The sequence below is a fragment of the Mustela lutreola genome, chromosome 7 (assembly GCF_030435805.1).
Source record: "Mustela lutreola isolate mMusLut2 chromosome 7, mMusLut2.pri, whole genome shotgun sequence".
NCBI lineage: Eukaryota > Metazoa > Chordata > Mammalia > Carnivora > Mustelidae > Mustela > Mustela lutreola.
Window position 1 is genome coordinate 123479332 of NC_081296.1, and position 13951 is coordinate 123493282.

General features: G+C 36.4%; 1 protein-coding gene across 4 annotated transcripts in view; it reads left to right on the top strand.

Moving 5' to 3' along the window:
* The first annotated feature begins 345 nt into the window (after positions 1-345).
* Positions 346-13951, top strand: part of CATSPERB (cation channel sperm associated auxiliary subunit beta) — a 127295-nt gene continuing 113689 nt past the window's right edge. For 3 of the 4 annotated variants that reach the window (XR_009355753.1, XM_059182482.1, XM_059182484.1), the window contains exons 1-5: positions 346-523; positions 3536-3614; positions 5393-5481; positions 7199-7339; positions 11397-11457. Coding sequence is in view for 3 of the 4 variants with exons in the window: in XM_059182482.1 (XP_059038465.1) it covers positions 3536-3614; positions 5393-5481; positions 7199-7339; positions 11397-11457 (370 nt within the window). In the remaining variant the exon portion in view is untranslated. The remainder of the gene's footprint in view (positions 524-3535; positions 3615-5392; positions 5482-7198; positions 7340-11396; positions 11458-13951) is intronic. The other variant, XM_059182483.1, reaches the window with a different exon arrangement.

The window sequence follows — 13951 nt, forward strand, 5'->3', positions numbered from 1 at the left end:
GTCTTCTTTAATTTTCTAAAGTCCCAATCTTCCTTGAAGACACAGTTAGGAAGCTCTCTTTAACAGCTTTTCTTCCCTTAGACCACATGGTATGTAGTTGGCATTTCTTTTTAGCATTTATGTTTTTTCTCAGACACTCAGTAGTCCCACTGAGGATTTTTGGATTTTGAAAATAGTCATATGTAGGTTTCTGAGCCTTCCTGGCAGATGTATTAGAGATGGTAGGTTTGGAGAAACGCCACCTCTTAGATTTTTAGAGAAAATGACCTTTGGTACTCTGGAGGAGGCAGTTAATTGGAAATTCCAACTGCCTACCCTTTAGATTTTCTAAGCCTGCTTCTGTACTTGGTAGCAGCTGATTGGCTGTTACCAAAGTTAGTGGACTACTAAGCCAGTAAACTGAAACCTCAGACCTTGGTCTTCTTTCGCAGCCTGGATGGAAGAAAGCTTGGGAAAATACGAAAAAGAAAAGTGCAACTAGTCGGTCATTCTATTGGAGGCAATCACAGTAAGAAATATTAAAGTAAGGGCCCTGCTATAGTACCTATTGATAATGTAATCACTAGTCTATAACAGAGTGACTAAAAATGAATCAGATGGTCGAAAACGTAGGTTCCTTCTTTGGGGGCAATTCTCAGTTTTTTGTTTTTTTGTTTTTTTTTTTTTTTTTTTTTGGTGCTAGAGAATAGAAATACCCAGATATGTGACTTACATCTGGCCATTATATAGAATTCATCATTATTAAATGGGATGGGTAACTGGAGGTAATTTTACTGCTAATAGAGTGAGTAAGGAATGGGGTGAGGATAAAGCCGCTGCTTCAGTTCATCAAGACATGGATTCAGAGCTAGTATTTATCAATTGCTGAGTCTATGTAAAGCAGCTGTTAAATGTCTAAAGTATGTTACTCGTTCAGTTCTCACAACAACACCTTGAAGTAGCTGTTATCCCTATTTTACTGAATGAAGAAGTTAAGTAATTGTCCAAAGATCAAACATCCTAATGGACAGAGCCAATCTTAGGCCACAGTCAGTGCCTCCTCTCTAACCAGGAGATGGTTGGTTGTTGAAAGCAGGTGGTACAAAATTGAGCAAACTTGTGATACTGAAGAAGTGGAACATGAGACTAATGAAAGTATGCAAGAGAATTGTGGGGGACACAGTAAGCAGTTTTGGTGAGAGGTCAAGTCTACTCAAATCCTTCATATCTTTGTTTTTGAATGTTCATTTTGTGGCATCCTAGTCAGCTGCCTAAATCTTTTGAATTGGGAGATCTTGGTGTAAGCCTGGCTCTGTTACTAGCTAGTGATGGACTTTCGACATGTAACTTCGGGTCTCATATATTAACTCTAAAGTGTTTTCCATGTCTAAATGAAAAAAGAATGAATATGGGCTGAATTACTAGAACCAGGGAATGTGTAGCTACTAGGAGATCCACAGAGAGCCCAAACATCCTTCCTTAGCTGTCTCTCCCTTCAGTTATGCTCTCTCAGGTTTCCTGCCCTTAATAAAAGCACTTAAAAGCCTTTTAAAGTAGGTTTTTAAGTTCTTGGGTTGAAGAGAGAATTCACTCAAGTGAAATTAGAGATCTTTTTGTATGTATTCATGAGAACTGAACTCAAACAGCTCTAAGGATAATGTAAAAATAAGTCATCCATCCTGGAGCCCTAGAGCACAAATGCATTTAGATCCATTTTTTTAGGGATGAGAAAAAGTGATGGGTTCTTTTAATGGTGTTATGTCATTTAATGTGAATGTTTAGTGAACTAATACAAGATTTTCCTGGCAAAGGCACTATTTTCAGCTTGACTGTGATGACTTCTCCAATTAAGGTTAAATTTGTTCTCGCACCAAAAATGTAATTGAGCATAGCACCATGCTCATACAGTTTACCCTACTTTTGTTTAGTCTTACCTTGTGAAAACTGTTTTCTTAGGAGACCAAAAAAAAAAAAAAAAAAAAAAAAAAGACACCATAGTTCTTCCCTGACCATGTGCTGAAGATGACCAATTTAAAAATCCAATGAATGAGCTTTATGTTGTTGGCTAAATGTATTGAATCAAGCAAAGCCATTTTGAGAGAGGAACAACATCAGTTAAGTTGAATTTACTCAGTAGTTGTCAGGAGCCCCGCAGCATCTGGATTATGCTTCACCTACATCTGGCAAGTCAGTCTGTTACTGTTTCTTGGATGCTGGCAAAAGAGACAAGAACTCCTAGGTCAGAGACAAAGGACTTAATCACTCACAGCAAAAGCAGTAGCCAGAATTTCAGCATGCTGCTCACCCCAGTTCCCCATGTCCCCCCAATGCCATGGAGCAGCTATCCATCAGGAAAGCTGCATTAGCTTAGTAGGGTTACAAGAGCAAAATACTGCAGGCTGGGTGGCTTAAACAACAGAAGTTTATTGATTCACACTCCTGGACGCTTAAAGTCTGAGTTCAAAGAGCTAGCAGGGTTGGTTCCTTCTGAGGACAGAGAAAGAAGGATGCATTCCAGGCCTCTTTCCTTAGTCATCTTCTCCCTGTGTCTTCACATCGTCTCCCCTTTGCACTTGTCTGTGCCCAAATCTCCTTTTCTTATAAGGACCCCAGTCACATTGGATCAGGGCCCACCCTAATTTTCATTTTAACTTACCACTTTTGTAAAGACCCTATCTCCAAATATGACCACATTCTGAGTACTGGGGGTTAGGACTTCAACAGATCAATTTTTAGGGGAACACATTCCAGCCTGTCAAAGAGGCTTGCTTACACACACAGTGAGGTGAATTATAGGGGAAGAACACTGAGCTTGGGAGATTTACCAGATTTACGCTCCTCTTATCCAAGGGAGATGTTACCTCATCTCTCAAGGATTTTTTAAAAGATTTTATTTTATTTATTGGAGAGAGAATATAAGCAGTGGGAGGGACAGAAGGAGAGGGAGATGCAGACTTCCTGCTGAGCGGACAGCTGGACATGGGGCTCAATCCCAGAACTCCAAGATCATGACCTGGGCCAAAGTTAGACACTTAACTGACTGAGCCACCCAGGTCCCCTTCATCCCTCAAGGTTTCTTGCCACAAACACAACTCTGAGAAAAGGCCTGGGTAAAAAAATGTATCCAGGACTTTGCATGCTTGGCACATGGGGAGAACACGCAGGGAGGCTCAGGACCCATGTGCATTAATCTCTCTCAAAATGAATGCAGGCAAAATGTCTGATCGAGGTACAGCTCTACTGTCCTCAGTCTTTTTCAAGTCAGGCTCTGTTTTACACAGCTGTAGAATTGATCACACCTCCCAACGGTTGTCCACACTGAAGAAAAACCAGAGCCAGAGCTCTTTAGTTTGCAATAGTTATATTTATAAATGTCCTTAATACCAAGTGGGAAGTAAATGTAGAGCTTTGTCAACTGTTACATTGTCACAAAAAAAGGAAATAATTTTAACTTAAAGGAATAGATGACTTCTTTACTATGTAGTTGTTTGTCAAAAAGAAACTAAAAATATGTTCAAAGTGATTGAACAGAAATAATTCTTATTTCTTTCAATAGATGGGATTGCTACTTTTATGTATTATAATTTTACTTCTGAACATACTTGATTTTTCATCAGGAATAATATATAATAAAGGTAAGTTTTAGACTCTTAGACTCTCTTTTTTCTTGTAGGAGTTCTTTATTCCCTTCCTCACTAACAATTAAAATATATTTTTTGGTACTTCTTTACGTTGTCTTTCAATTTTTCCCAGGTATTATTTATTGTGTTTTTGTCCAGAGGTTTCTAATATTGCCATGAACCTATTGTTAATAAGTTGTGTACATAGACACCTTAGATATGGAGTTTCATCACTTATAAGTATTAGAATATTTCAAGCTGAAAGAGCATTTCATATTTGAAAAACTTGAATTATTTAATAATTTAAATAGTGTTTTGTTTTTTGGGTTTTTTTTTGTTTTGCTTTTTCCTACATGGTTACATCTGGTATGAGCTGTAAACTGAATTATAAGAGAGATTGAGGCTGAAGACAGTTTTCTGAAAGTAATACATTGATTAAATTACCCAGTAGGACTTTTACGGTGGAAATGCTTTGTAAAAGGAATAAGACAAGGCAGTTCACCTCCATGTGTGCAGATTGTCTAGATTTTCTAGCATTTTGGACTAGACCTGCTAGAACATAGTAGATGCTTAATTAAAACAATTGTTGACTGACTAAGGAAGAGAAGGATTCGGGCTATCTTCTATTCACAGGTGTGTTGCAGAAATGCTTGAGTCCTGGGATAACTCAAGGATAACGTTGAGTCCTAGGTTCTACTGGGGAATATATAATACAGAGATGGGTATAATCTCAGATTGGAGAGTCACAGGTCAATTTATGAGATTTCAGAGAAGGGAGCATTTACTTCCACCTGAGGAGGTGGTCAGGGAAAGCTTTGCACAAAAGAGGGCAATCAGTCTAGGTCCCCAAAACGAGTAATCTGTGTCTATGCATTTGTGGGGGAGAGGAATTTACAAAGACAACATCAGGGTAAGTGAAGGTAAAGTCATGGAAATAGGTAATCATATAATGTGAGGGGAGCAGTAAGGATTTCAGTTTGGCCAGGATGAAGGTATAGAAGAAGTAAACTATGTTAGAAAGATAGGAAACTGGTTCATGTCATAGAATTACTTGCATACCTGGCTGGAATTTGGGCTTTAGCCTAAAGTCATGGAGATGGAGATTGACAGAATGGATAAAACCCCACAGGATCCGACTCTGCTTTCTACAGAGATTCACTTCTGATCAAGATAAGGAGAAGGGATCTTCCTCCCAACCCCTTCTCCAACCTTTTGGGAGAGTAGTCACTTTCCTATCAATAGCTCTCTATTAAAATACAAATTCTCTCTTCAGTCTCTAACTCTTGTTCCTTTTCTGTGCTCACCAAGGACTTTAAGAATCAAGAACTATTTAATATATACATTGCAGAATTTCCAGCTTTGTTTTATCATTGATCAGTAGTTTTGTACCATTGTAGCCAGAAAATGTACTTGTTATGATTTCAGTCTTCTTAGATTTTATATTTGTTATGTCTCTTTTTGGGTGATTTAGCCGGGGGATACTTCTGTGTGCACTTGAGGAAAATGTGTATTCTATTTTTCTTGGATGGAATGTTTAATATATATCTTTCAGAACCATGTAAAGTAAAAAAAAGTTCTTATTGACTTTGCATCTGGATAATGAAATTTGTTGGAAACTTTAAAAAATATTAGAAATGAGTCAAGAACTGGTTTTTGTTCAATACTGAATTTAAAATATAGAATTATAATTCTTACTCTTTTAAAATTATTTTGTCACTTTAAAAAATATGATTCTTTTAATGGAAGTTCTTCTATCAGTGACCTAAAATATGTGTATGTTTTGTATCATTTAGGTGATATGGAGAAACACTTTATGTGTGATAACCAAGGGTTTCCCCAAAAGAAAGAAATAATCAAGTTGTATCTTTCCTCAGATGACTTGGTAAGGTCCCCTAATAGTATGCAACAACCCCTTACAGTCTTTTTAACTCCACGTTGAAAACCAGTAGCACCATACTCTTTTCAAATACCTTCTACTATGTTCAGACTTGGAGAGGTAAAATCCTATGTAAATAATAATCTTTTTTCATTCCATTCCGCTTGGATCAGGTAAAATAACTGCATTTAGCCATTAAACAGCCTGGGTGGTTTTGCTTTATTTTTTATTTTTTTAGATACATCCCTTGCCCTTTTTAAAAGGTTTGGTTTGTTGTAATGATCTTTATTTTTTATGGATCTGATTTGTCCTTTGGAAGTTTGACAGATGTAGCCTGTTAGAGAAATTTACTTCATATGACCCAAAGAAAGAATCTTTCCCTTTTATAATGAGTACCACATTGCAGTTGTCATTGGGATAGGGATAATTTTATTTCTTCAGTTCATATAAAGGCATTTAAACACACATAACTCCCCAAATAAAATAAAATAAAATGTACTATTAAGATAGACATCCTGCAAATGCTAACAAAAGAGTAAGCTCAGAAAAAATATACAGATTGCTTGAAAATCTCCGATGAATATAATAAAAAAAAGGACAAATATATTTTCCCCCAAAGTCTTTTTTTTTTTTTAAGATTTTATTTATTTATCTGACAGACAGAGATCACAAGTAGGCAGAGAGGCAGGCAGAGAGAAAGGAGGAAGAGAGCAGAGAGCAGAGAGCCCTATGTGGGGCTCGATCCCAGGACCTTGGGATCATGACCTGAGCTGAAGGCAGAGGCTTTAACCCACTGAGCCACCCAGGTGCCCCCCCCAAAGTCTTTTTGACTTAGTTTCCTGTTCCTTCTTGATATGCCAAACATATATTTACTTTTATACTCACAACTGTTGTGAAGTGCATGCCGTTTGAGTCAAAAATACCTTTCCTCTTTGTGATTACATATCATGGAGAAAGATGGGCTTTAGAGGAAGAGAGACCTTCCAAGCTGGGGTCAGATCTTGGAGCTATGCACAGACACACACAGTCTGTGTGCCTTCGGGCAGGATACCTAACCCTGATCATCCCTAGTTTTGTCCTCTTAAATAGAGAATTAACTGTAACTTACCTACATTTTGGATGGTTGTGATATAGTAGTTCTAGAAGTGATATTAGTAGAAATGATGCCTAACATTTATAAAATGTTTATGTGTGTCAGGCATTTTCAGAGTGTTTTATGTTCATGATGACATTTGATCTTCTATAAGATAAGTACTTAAGATTCGTGGAGGAGGACTGAGCCTCCTCTCTTAGATTCAGTACCTGGCACTTGTAAAATAAATGGATGAAAGACAGAATAACAGGAGAAAAATAAAATAAGACAAAATAAAATAAAATAAAATAAAATCAAAGAGGGATTTCTACATGTGATGGCAGATGGCTTTGATTCTATATTTATTAAATGTAATAACTATATGTCCATTTTTGGACAGCGAAGATTATTAGATTAATGAATTGGAAATCTGTTATGACACTGGCATGAAAGATGACTGAGTTCTAGAAGTGTGCTTTTTCAAAAGAGATTCCTCCCCCACCCCCCCACTGCCCAGAGACGAGAATTACTGCAGATAGCAGTCTTTGGCAGCATCTATTTTCATAGCTATCCCTCACTTTTAAATTAATGTAGAATATGCTTCTCTCCATCAAATTGTCATTACTTTTTTTTCTCCCCTCTTTCCCAAAGAAAATCGAGTGCTCTTTCCAATCTGAAAGTGAGCTTACGTCGAAGGAATTTCTAGGTGTGTTCACATCAGGAGGACTTGCTCCGAGTTTGGGAATTATAAATAGTACATATACAGGCATCTTCCACTTCAATTTAACTTTGGTAATAATATTTTATTTTATTCTTTGATATTATTAATAAGAAGCATACTCTCTCCTATAGGATGTGTTTTTTTCAAAAACAACTCCTCCATAATAGCACATCTCTATATGTTTTAAACCTAACAATACAATGTTACACTTTTTGATTTAAATAGTTTTTAAGAAATTAGCTTGTGTGCTGCTGAAGCAAGCGCTAGTTCTTAAGAAGTTAAGGAAAAAAATACATACGGTTTTTTAGCAGGTCTGTGGGCGATGAATTCTCTGGGAGTTTTATCCCCTCGAAAATATCTTTACTTCACTCTCATTTGGGGGGATAACAAAAAATGTATTTTTATTAAGATATAATTTGCATACCATACAGTTCACCTATTTAAAATGCACAATCAAATGCAATTTAATATAGTCACAGAGTGCGCCAGCATCACTACTATCTAATTTTAGAACATTTCATGACCGTGAAAAGACAGCCCATCCCCATTAACAGTCACTCCCCCGTCCAGATTCTGCTCTCAGATGTAGACAACACTACACTGCGTGGGTCTCTCTGGAGTTGCTTATTAAGAATGTCTCAGAGAAATGAAATCCTACAACACGTCGCTCTCTGTGGGCTTCCCTTCAGTTAGCGTGACCTCTGCACGTTTCGTCCACGTGGAGGCACATGTCAGGACTTCATTTCTTTTTATTGTCAGATCACATTCCATGGTATCAACACCATGATTTGTTTATCCATTTGTCAGTGGCTAAACATTTAGGTTGTTTCCACTTTGGGGCTACGATGAATCATGGTGCTATGAATATCTGTGCACAAATCTTTGTGTGGAAATATGTTTTTTTTTTTTTAATCTCTCTTGGGTGCCTACCTGGGAAATCGAGTTGGCAGGTCCTAGGGTAACAGTCTGGTAACTGCCAGGCTGTTTTCCAGAGTGGTTGCACTCTTTTACCTTCCCACCAACATTGTATTAGGGTTCAAATTTCTCCACATCCTCACCCACAGGTGTTATTGTCAGCGTTTGGTGATAATAGTCATCCCAGTGGATGTGAAGAGCTATCTTGTTTGGTTTGGATTTGCAATTCCCTGATGATTAATGATGTTTGGCATTTTTTCCCACATGTTTATTGTCTATTTGAATATCTTCTGTGTGGAGCTATCTATTTAAATTCTTTGTCCATTTTTAATTGGGTGGTCTTTTTATTCTTGTCTTTATATTCTCAGTACAAATCCCCTAGCAGACACATGATTGGCAAATGTTTTTCCCATTTTCTGAGTTGTCTTTTTCCTTGCACAAAAGTTATTTTGATGAAGCCTAATTACACATTTCATTGTTGTTGACCTTGTTCTTTGGTGTCATGTAGAAAGCCATTGCCTAGTCCAATGTCACAGAGATTTACCCTCTCTGTTTTCTCTTAAGAGGTTCATAGTTTTACTTTTTACATGCAGGTCTTTGATCCATTTTGAGTTCATTTTTGTGTGTGGTGTGAGGTTGGGATCCATATGCATACTTTTGTATGTGGACATCTGTCTTAGCACCATTTGTTGAAAATACTCTTGTTCTTTCCCTACTAAATTGTTTTGGCACCTTTGTTGAAAATCAGTTGACAGTAAAGGTGAGGGTTTATTTCTGGATTCTCAATTCTATTGAATTGATCCATATCTATCCTAGCCAGTTCAATGTTGTCTTGATACTGTTGTTTTGTAGTAAGTTTTTAAATAGGAAGCACAAGTCCTCCAACTTTGTTATTCCTTTTCAAGGTTGTTTTTGCTAGTCTTTACATGAATTTGCTAGCTTCCATATGAATTTTAGGATAAGCTTGTCAATATTTACAAAGAAGCCTGCTGGAATTCGGATAGAGATTGTGTTGAATCTATAGATAAATTTGGGTGGTATTACCATTTTAATAATATTATCTGTCCATCCATGAATATAGGATGTTTTTCTATTTATTTAGATTTTTAAAATTTTCTTACAATGATACTTTGTAGTTTTATAATTCTTTTGTTAATTTTATTCCTAATGTTTTATTCTTTTGTATTATTTTTTCAAAAGATTTTATTTATTTATTTGACAGACAGAGAGAGCACAAGCAGGGGGAGTGGCAGGGAGAAGGAGAGAGAGAAGCAGGCTCCCCCCTGAGCAGGGAGAACAATGCAGGACTTGATCCCAGGACCCTGGGTCCATGACCTGAGCTGAAGGTAGACACTTAACTGACTGAGTCACATATGTGCCCCTCTTTTTTATTCTGCTGTAGAGGGAATTGCTTCCCTAATCTCACCTTCAGATTATTCTTTGCAAGTGTGTAGTAATACAATTAATTTTTATATATTGATCTTGTATCCAACAACCTTACTGAACTCATTTATGAATTCTAATAGTGGTCACTTTGATTTTTTTAATGATATTTTTGTCAGATACAGAATTTCTGGTTGACTCCCATTTACTTCCAACATTTTGAGTACATTATTCTGCATTTTGAATATGTGAACTGACACCATTGTTTCTGAATGAGAAGTCAACTATTAATTGTATTTTTTTAAAGATTTTATTTATTTATTCGACAGACAGACATCACAAGTAACTAGAGAGGACAGCGGAGGGGGGAGGGGGGAAGCAGGTTCCCCGCTGAGCAGAGGGCCCAATGCAGGGCTCTATCCCAGGATCCTGGAACCATGACCTGAGCTGAAGGCAGAGGCTTTAACCCACTGAGCCACCCAGGCACCCCTATTAATTGTATTATTGTCCCCCGTATGCTACATGCCATTTTCCTCTGCATGCTTCTAAGAGTTCCTCTTTGTATTTACCCAGATTGGGTTTCTCTGGACTTCTTAGATTATAAGTTTATCAAATTTGTAAAGTCTTTAGCCACTATTTCTCTAAAAAAAAATTCTGCTCTTTTCTCTGTCTCTTTTCTTATTGGAACTCTATTATGTACATTTTAGAACATACAATATGGTCCTGGAGATATCTAAGGCTCTGGTCATTTTTCTTTAATCATTTCTCCCGTTGTTCAGATAGAATAATTTCAACTGCTGTATCTCTAAATTCATTGATTGTTTTACCATCTCAAATTTGCTCATCTAGTAAATATTTTATTTCATTATTAAACTTTTTGCCTCATTATTTTTACCTTGTTTTATTGTTATATTTTTCATTTATGTACTGGGATTCCCTATCCATTCTTTCACTAAGACATTTTCTTTAAGCCTATGCACATATTTGTAGAAGCTGCTTTGAAGTCTCCGTCTGCTCTTTGGACTCACTCTGGGTCAGTTTGTCATCTAACTTTTTTTTTTTTTTATCAGTTACATGTTTCTCTTTCTTTTCATGTCATATCATTTTGGTTAAAATTGGACATTTAAGATAAGAAGCTGTAGCAATTCTGGATTCTGTTATGTTCTTATGAGATTTTACTGGGGGTGGGAATTGTTGGTTGTGGAGTAAAAGGCTCTTTCTTGCCTTGACACAAACTGTAAACTGTCTTGTCTATGGTTTCAGCAGCTGTTATCTCTGCTCAATTTTTTAACTTTCATGGTGGTTGTTGTTGTTTTTGTTTGTTGTTTTTTTTTTTAACATGGCCTTTATTGGTCTCCTCTGTACATGTGTTGCCACAGGATTTGGGGAAATTTATAATTAACTCTGAGCTCACCTCTCTTGCAGTTCCTTTGACCCTGGGATTTTCCCCTTAAATCCCCCAATTCTCTGTCTACACCAAGCTCTGTTCTCTGACACATCAAGCCAGTAACGCCTCAGTTTTATGCTACCTGAGCACGGTTGCATAGTATGCCACTTTATAGAATTTTACATTATCAATTAACATTTTAGTTATTTCCAGTCTTCTACTATTACAGGCAATGATGAAAAATATTCTTGAATTCATTTTATTTCACAAATATGTGAGTATAATGTAGGATAAATTCTGAACAGTGAAATTTCTGGGTAAAGGGTATATGCATTAGATGTTTTAATTTAATTTTTACTTTTAAAGATAAGGTGGGATATAACAAAGTAAGTGTTGCCATTGACATTATCAAACACTATATTCTGATGTCTTCTTTATTCAAGTTCAGTGATCGAGCTTACTGGTTGATCAGTATTCCCAGAGAAAACATTACAAAAAATACAGGTAAGAGTGATCTGAACTAATTTTTTTACTCATGGGTCTGGGTTGCCAAAAGTAGCAAATAAAAAACATTTATATTAAAAATTATTTACTATTCCACGTAAGTGACTCATGTCATAGTTGGGACATACATAATAAAAACCATTGTAGCTCATCCATGTTGTCGCAAATGGCAAGATTTCATTTCTTTTGATGGCTGCATAGTATTCCATTGTGTATATATACCACATCTTCTTGATCCATTCATCTGTTGATGGACATCTAGGTTCTTTCCATAGTTTGGCTATTGTGGACATTGCTGCTATAAACATTCGGGTGCATGTGTCCCTTTGGATCACTACATTTGTATCTTTAGGGTAAATACCCAATAGTGCAATGGGGATAAAAATATGTTTATAAAAAAAAAAAAAAAAAAAAAGTCTCTAAAAACAAAAACAAAAAAAAAAAAAAAAAAAAAAAAAAAAACCATTGTAGCTCATCTAAAATTCAAATTAACTGGGGTTCCTATATTTTATCTGGCAATTCTATTATAGATAGATTGGTTTAACACACATAACATTTATACTGTTCTTTATTTAAGTAAACTCATTTTCTAGAAATAACCCAGAAGTTGTAGTATGGAGAAATTCACTTACTAATAGGTTACCTTAAAGTAGTCTGTAATGGGAAACATATTATTTACTATGGAATCTACTATATGTGTTATGCGGTGGCATAGCTTTATATGTTACTATAAATACCCATATGGAAAAAGGAGGAAAATAAAATTCCAGGAGTTATAAGTACAGAGCTAGTGGACTGAGCTAGTAGATCTTGAGGCATGAAATACATTTTCATAGCTTAAAAATGATGGAGGGCATATTATTTTAATATGATGGGTGCAAAAAGTGGAAACCAACTTGGTTTCTTCACGGCAAAAAAAAAAAAAAAAAAAGATATTTGTTTTTGTCATGGAGCCCAAAGATAAAAATGCAACCAGGTTATAGGAAGAAATTAAGACTAAGATATGGACAACCATCAAGACTTTCACCTTATTTCTCATTTTGTGTTTTCTATAAATCTACTTTTATTTTTCTCTCTCTGCTGACTAGCTCTCCATGCTGCCTCACTGCTAGTCAATTTTTGAAAGTATATATTTCCTAGGAGCCAGTCCAATTCCAGATTCCCAGGAGAGTATTTTTAATGGTCCTAGTGTTGATCCAGCACCCACCTGTGTACCAGTCAAATGGGAAGGGACCAGGACAATGGGGATCCTACCGAACAACCCCTCTAGGTACAGGAGTAGTTAAAGGGCATATGGGATTGTGTGTCTTTCAGAGTAAATGTGGGGGGTGGTTAAAGTAAGAAAGGGAGGATAGAAAAGCTTCCATATGAGGAAGTATCAAAGAAAAAATCTGCAAAAGCAGCCTCATTGCTGTAATATCTAATATGAATCAGACCAACACATTTGTCTGTATTCATCTTAATTTTTTCCAAATTAATCTATTGGAAACTTGGTGATTTTTTTTTTTCAAAGAACTCACCTGAAAATTGTACTCCTTTTATTTTTTTAAAATCTAACTTAACTCTCATCAATATTAGGATGGAATGTTCTAGCTCCTTGGCATAATATTGACATGAGTTTGAGAACTGAAAAAATGAAGATCACTTGTTATTTTTGCTCCTTCTAGTAATAAACTATGATTTCAGAAATGCAGTGATTCTAGGGTCACCCAGACAGGAATAATGGTGATCTGAGAACTTAAGTATTTCATATGGAAAGACACCACATGAGCTCTGCCTCTCTTGATACAACTCCCTGGAGTGAGTATAAATAAATATATTTGAGCTCATAATATAATAGGAGAGGACTGCCTAATTAGTAATAAGCTAGAAATCAGGAAAAAATATGTTCAGGGGGAAGGAGACCATACTTGCTATTTCATATTTTTTTCTTCCTTAATCATATCTTATCTACTGCTCTGGCATGAATTAAAGTATTATGTAAGCATGACATCTTGGGAAGGGTAGTTGAGGACACATCACCCACAGAGGTAACAAAATAATCATCATAGTAGTAGAACTAGCAGGTTCATCACTATTCTAAACACTTTACCTATACTAACTAATCTATCCCTCACTATGTGCTAGGTACAATTATTATGCCCATTTTCTTTTCTTTCTTCTTCTTCTTCTTCTTCTTCTTTTTTTTTTTTTTTTTTTTTAAGATTTATTTATTTATTTGAGAGATGGTAGGGAAAGGCAGAGAAGAGGGAGAGAGTCCCAAGCAAACTGTGTTGAGCTCGGAGCCCGACACAGGGCTTGATCCCACGACCCTGAGATCATAACCTGAGCCAAAATCAAATTGATCACTTAACCAACTGTACCACCCAGATGCCCCTATCGTGTCCATTTCAAATGATTCAACTGAGACCCATGGAGCCATAGGGAAGTGCAGTGATAGCTAGGAAGTGCCGAAAGCAGCCTGAAGTTTGACAGCTTAAAACTGTTGAAAGTA